The 6,985-nt window shown below is 38.4% G+C and overlaps 1 protein-coding gene across 1 annotated transcript in view; it reads left to right on the top strand.

Annotated features, from left to right (window-relative positions):
- Positions 1-450, top strand: part of otc (ornithine transcarbamylase) — a 47,061-nt gene extending 46,611 nt beyond the window's left edge. Inside the window, exon 10 of the mRNA XM_059968246.1 lies at positions 89-450. Within this exon, the coding sequence (XP_059824229.1) occupies positions 89-148 (60 nt within the window). The 3' untranslated portion in view covers positions 149-450. The remainder of the gene's footprint in view (positions 1-88) is intronic.
- The last annotated feature ends 6,535 nt before the right edge of the window (positions 451-6,985 follow it).

The raw sequence follows: 6,985 nt of genomic DNA on the forward strand, positions 1-6,985 counted from the left end.
AAATAGAAACCTTTGAGCAGCAGTCCTAGATAATTATCATTATTTAAACCTCAACTTTGTTTAGTATTTGTTTGTCTTTTTCTCACAGGGTGCAATGGTGAACATACTGACAGATTATTCTCCATTGAGCAACAAACCAGAGTTCTGAATCCTGCCCGACAGTTTCATATCCATCATGCGGGAATGCTCATAGAAGGATTATATGAAATGCTTCAAATACTGGTGTAACTCTACAATTCATTGATAATAAATTTTACCATTTAACAAAATTACTTTGTTAATGTAAAGTTATTAGTGGTAATTGAAGCACGGCTGTTAGTTCATGAACTCATTTCAACTAAAAAAGAAAAGATGATGTGTATCATATCCAGTTATTAAAACAAATACATCAACTTGGTGTTATTTTAGAGACAATGACCGTTTGTTGATTAAACTGTATTATTGATTTGAGATATTGATCTACGTTATCTCTCAATCAAATGTTGTTCTCATTTAATCTTGAGAGATGCCAGATAGAGGCTGACTGGAAGTAGGCACTTTGTGTAGAATTTCCTGGAGATAGAAGATTGTGGTCCAGTTAAGTTAAATCTTCCTCTTAATATTTTGAAGTCATCTGTAACTTCCTAATATTAAAAGGTAAACAAAAGCTATGTCTTGACAGTCAAGTTTAGGATTGAGTATTTTTGCTCTAACACATGTCGCCAACAACAACAGCAACATAACTTCCATACATTTGGCCTTTTTAACAGAACAAAAATATCCCAAAGCATTTCCCAGGGAAAATATAAAGGTTAATGTACCTATTGCATGAGCTTAACACCATGTCTGATCTGCCAATGGTTATAAAACAATTGAACAAATGAAGTACAAAAAGAAATATTTTACTCTATTGTCCGTGTGACAGAAGTACTTTAGTTAATTTTATGATAAATTAGTCAATCATACGTCATAATCATTTAATGTGGTTCTAGCACCTTAGATATCAGATGCTAACATAATCTCAAAGAATTTTGTATTCATAGTTAAGGACTCGAGGTCTACTTCCCACCTTTTATACTTAGTCCACTTGTATGTTTTGTAACTCCAAAACATAAAATTAATTGTCAAAAAAAAATGAGAGCCCAGGAGAGAGTGTCATGGTTTCATTTTTATTTTAGCGAGATATGCACATATAACATGGCATGATAACATATGCCATTCATGTACTTTTACATAAATAACCCATAATGAATTACATAAACAACAAAGAATGCTTAATCAAACTATATTTACGATATTACTCAAATATTATTGACTAATAAATACACAACACTCCTCCCTGTCAGTAGTGTCGAACATCACTATTTCCCTTATCTTTTGGAAAGCCACTGCTTTGTCCACTGCCATTTCTTCCCAATGTGTAGTAATGAGTTCGAGGAGTAGAACACAATAGCCAGGTTTGGCAGGAGCCTGTATAGTAATTAATAAACCTTAAATAGAACCACAACTGTGACACTTTCCTTTGGTCTTGAGGCATCCAACACTGCACGAATTTCTCAGCAGACTTGTGTAATCCTTGTGCATCAATAGTGTGACAACAGTAAGTGATACTTGTTTTAAGAATTCACTCTTATCGCATCATGCTCTGAGCCCATAATCTTCTAATCTTTTTAACAGTCTTGAGATTTTGGAGGTCATCCTCACTGGTAACAAAGATATCATCCAGGTAACACTGAGTGCCTAGACAGCCTTGCAGCACCTGTTCTATAGCTTTCTGCCAGAATGCAGGAGTAGGTGTCACTCCTAACATAAGCTTCTTATACCGATAAGGCCCATTATGAGTATTTCTGAAGGGAAAAACTTGGCACTCTTTTTCCATCTCCATCTGTAGGTGGGCCTCAGCTAAATCCACTTCAATGAATTGTATCCCTCCGGAAAGGTTTGCAAGGATATTTTCAAAGATACCCATTCTTCTTGGCTACTGGGACTACTGGTGTGGTCCATGGGCTATACTCAACCTTGGAAAGAATTCCTGCAGCCTTCATGTGATCTAGCTCACCAGCTACTTTATCACGGATGGTATTAGGAATCAGATGGGCTTTTTCTCAGATTGTATGAGGAACCACAGGCTTTGTAAAACTTGGGTGTGGCATTTTTATTTAACACTATTTTACCCCTGATATGTTTGAGTTTACCATCCTTGAGCACTGCTGTGGCATCATCCAGTACCTTTCTTAATTCACTTTAAGTTGCATTTATTGCAGGAGATGTGGATAGATCCCCAAACACGTTATAGTTGTCTCATCCACTCATGTCCCCCACAATGCTGACCCTCCTGTTTTACCACATACAAGCACAAAGTGGCTTGTTTGTTGTTGTATTTCACTGTTATGAATATCATTCCCAGAGGAATTATCTTTTCTCCTGTATACAATCTTAGTTGAATATCTGCAGGCTTCGGTTCAGTATCTTTAAAATTGCATTCAAACTCGTTTTGTGGAATGACTGAAACAGCCAAGCCAGTGTCTATTTCCATTTTAATTTCTTTGCTATTCACTTCTGGTGTAAGGCAGATTGTTTGTCTGTTGTTAGTTTTCACATTTTAAATCTCAAGGCTACTCAGTCCTGTGTCACTCTCATCAGATTTTTCATTAACAGCATGCAGATTCATGCTCTTTTTAAAAGCTGCAACTGACTTACTAGATGTTTCTCTTCCTTGTGCAGCCCATTTACCTTTGTCTGTTCAACGTGCGCTTCGTATATGTCCTACTTTGTTGCATTTTCTGCAAGTTTCACCTTTAAACCTCATTGGTCTGGCATATGTGAGACCCTGCTACAACAACAACACAATTTGTTCAGTCAGGCCGTTCTCTGTCTAGATGTTGCAATTTTCTGTACACTCACTTTCATTCCTGACAACAACTCAGTTGAGTCTCTCTCTGCTGTTTCCAGTGATACAACTATTTCAACCGTTCTTTTAAATATGAGGTGCTTCAGTTAGGAACTGTTTTTGAATGCTTTCTTGTAAGATTCCACAAGCTAAATGATCTCTCATTAAACCCATTACCGAACTGACAATGCTCAGACACCTTCTTTAATTCAGCCCTGTATGCTGAAATGGACTCCCTTCCCTTTGATTCCAGTTATGAAACCTAAAGCATTCTGCAATCAACAATGGTTTCGGTTCTAAATGTTCCACCATTACTGACATGATATCAGCAAAGCAGGTTTGGTTGGAGCAGTTAAACTTCTAAGCAAACTGTATGCTTTTAAATCCAATGCACACAGCAAAATTAGTACTTTTCATTGGCTATTTCATTTCCATCAAAATACTGCTCAATCTGCTCAATGTACAATATCTAGTTATCCCTTCTGCAATTGAACGTCTTTCCAATGCAGACAGCCATTTCTGCTTTCTTTTTTTATTTATGATTATTATCACCCAGTTTATGAACTGTTTATGAATCTGTGAATTTCTCTGTTTTCTGCCTTGTTTTGTAACTCAAACATCTTTCTCAAAGCATGCTGTGTTTTTTATGAACCCAACTGTCTTGCTGCACCTTTTTTTATACTCCTACATCTTCCTGCACTTCAACAGGTAGACAGTCATTTTGGATTCATGTCTGAAATTCTTTTTCTCCGGTTAGCCATGAAACCAAGAAAGAAAAGAAAGGCAGCATGGTCATCAACCCCCAAATCCCTCCTCCCCCACACACAAAAAAAAACAAAAAAGATTGGGCAAAAAACACAATACAAAAGAAAAATATCAGACTGAAAAAAGTCTGCAGTCCAAGAGACCACATCCAAATGCAGAAATCCTGGGCAACACTCTCCCTCTCCATAGCAGAGCAATCTCACCAACGATAAAAAGGCAGGCAGCCGGTGTTTCAACCTCCATCATCGCTTTGATCAGCGAACAATGGAAGCCTTCATTGTCAAAATGGAGTAGAACATCGGTTTGCAGCATTCTCGCCACAAGGTTCCCACATGTTGCCTCTGCCTCCTGGAATCCCCTCGGAGGCTGCCGAGCGCTGGAACACACAAATGATCTTCAAACTGCAAATCATAAGCTCCAACAGTTACAGAATCACATTCAAGATTTAAAAAAAAACATTGTAAAAGACAAAAAAGAAGTGAAATAGATGGTCAACCGAAGCAGCATTGTACCCAGGCACCATCTTGACCAGAAGTTTGTGTTAAAACTTACTCATCGGCACAGTTATGTTGGGTAACTCCAAAACATAAAACTAATTGCAAGAAAAAGGCAGGAGCCCAGGAGAACATGTCATAGTTTTGTTTTTACTTTAGTGAAATGTGTACATATAACATGGTGGCATGAAGATGCATGCCATTCACGTACTTTTATATCTAGCCTGTAATAAATCATTAAAATGAAAATGAATGCTTTATCAAACAATATATTTACAATACCACTCATGTATTACTGAAATATTAAATACACAACACCACACTCCCCTTCAATGAAGGACTTAAAATAAGTGTTGGATTGCCTTTTTCAGAGATGATTATATTTTAATGACTTCCAAGAGATCGAGTGCATGCCATTCTCTCTCTGTTCATTGTGTGTCCCCACATCAAAAATAATTCCTCCACTTAGCTTTAGATAGGAATTCATAGGTATCATTCATTATAATCTTACAAATTATTAAAACAAATGTGGTGCAGAAGGAGGTCTTAATGCCAATGTATCTATTTTGGTCAAACAAAAGAGTTTACTCAATCTAATCTCACCTTCAAGCACCATGTCCATAGCCCCAACAGGTCAGGATCTTTCAAGTAGACATGCAGACACAGGCCATCCCTATGGTTCAAAGACGTTCCATTTTTTACAGATGTCTATCAGTTGGTTTTGTCTATGTCAAAAAACACACAAAAATCTCTTGATTATGTTAACTATATTTCCACATTGTTGTAATAAATGGCACAAAAACCACATAAGACTGATAAGGGAAGAACAATTACTAGAAGTGGAGAGACAGACAGCAAACTGGTTTGGCCATCATAGAACAGACGTTCATACATCAAACTTTTGAACTTAATATTATGGGAACTCGTTTGTATGTAGATGGGTCCAAAGATTAGGTGTTCTAAAACTAAGGATGGCCTGTACTTAGAGAACACTATAGCACAGGAGCAGGCTCTTCACCCCACAATATCGTGCCAAGCCAATAAAATAAGTAATCAAATGGCCAACTAAACAAGTCCCTTCTGCCAACACAACGTCCATATCCTTATATTTAAGAACTTTTTAAAAGCTATTTATTAATGCTTTTTGGGAGGGTGATTTTATACTGAGTTAAATACTGTATGTAATTAGTTTTGCTACAATAAGTGTATGGGACACTGGAAAAATGTTGAATTTCCCCTTGGGGATGAATAAAGTATCTATCTATCTATCTATTTCCCTCACATTCATGTGCCTATCGGGACGTCCCTTAAAACATCCCTAATGTATCTGCTTCTACCACCACTCCAGGCACCCCATCTAAAAAAAACTTGCTCCTCACATCTCATTTGAATTTACCCCTTCTCACCTTAAATTCAAGCCCTCTGTTATTAGACATTTCAACTCTAGGAAAAAGATATTGTCTACTTTATCTATGTCTCTCATAATCTTATAAACCTCTATCAGATCTCCCCTCAGCCTCCATTGCTCCAGAGAAGGAAAAAAAAACATTTGTCCAAACTCCCATTGTAGCATGTGCCCTTTAATCCAGGCAGTATTCTTGTAACACACATAAAATGATGGTGGAACACAGCAGGCCAGGCAGCATCTACAGGAAGAAGTACAGTCGATGTTTTGGACCGAGATCCTTTGTCAGGATTAACTGAAAGAAGAGATAGTAAGAGATTTGAAAGTGGGAGGGGGAGATCTGAAATGTTAGGGGAAGACAGGAGGGGGTGGGGTGAAGCTGAGAGCTGGAAAGGTGATTGGCAAAAGGGATACTCAGCTGGAGAAGGGAAAGGATCATGGGACAGGAGGCCTAGCGAGAAAGAAAGGGGGAGGGGAGCACCAGAGGGAGATGGAGAGCAGGCAAGGAGTGATTGTGAGAGGGGCAGAGAGAGAGAAAAAGAGAGAGAAGAAAGGGGAAATAATAAACATACAGATAGATTGATAGATAAATGAATGAATTAATGAATAAATAAATAAGGGATGGGGTAAGAAGGGGAGGAGGGGCATTAACGGAAGTTAGAGAAATCAATGGTCATGCCATCACGTTGGAGGCTACCCAGACGGAATATAAGGTGTTGTTCCTCCAACCTGAGTGTGGCTTCATCTTGACAGTAGAGGTTAGTCCGTTCAGTCAGTTAGTCCTGACGAAGGGTCTTGGCCCGAAACGTTGACTGTACTTCTTCCTATAGATGCTGCCTGGCCTGCTGTGTTCCACCAGCATTTTGTGTGTGTTGTTTGAATTTCCAGCATCTGCAGATTTCCTCGTGTTAGCATTCTTGTAAGGTATTCTGCATCATCTCCAAATCCTCGACATCCTTCCTATAATGGAGCGACCAGAATTGCATGCAATACTCCAGACGCAGCCTAACTTGAGTTTTATAAAGCTGCAAACTTACTTGGTGAGTGTGTTATGGGTTTCTGCCTGTACTAGCTGGCAAAGAGTTCCAGACACCTACCAACACACCCCCAGCCCACAAATGTAATCATTTTTCTCATCCCTCCTCTAATCCTTCAACCAACTACTTCAACCAATATACCCTAGTTTTGAATTTTCTTCTAAAGGCAATCAGTTCTTCCTTTATACTCTTTTTCGACCTCTCAATTTCAGTTAAACCTCCTGTCAACCTCCTCTGTTTAAACAAAAAATATCCTGGCTTCTCTGCTGAGTTCCTCCAGTGTTTTGGGTATGTTTCCTGACTTCTCTATATTGTTCTCAAAGCATCAATTTACTGACCCCAACGATATTTCCATGAGTCCTGAAGAAGGGTCCTGGCCCAAACCATCAGCTGTTTATTCATGTCCATAGATGTA

This window comes from Hypanus sabinus, chromosome 4 (assembly GCF_030144855.1).
Source record: "Hypanus sabinus isolate sHypSab1 chromosome 4, sHypSab1.hap1, whole genome shotgun sequence".
NCBI lineage: Eukaryota > Metazoa > Chordata > Chondrichthyes > Myliobatiformes > Dasyatidae > Hypanus > Hypanus sabinus.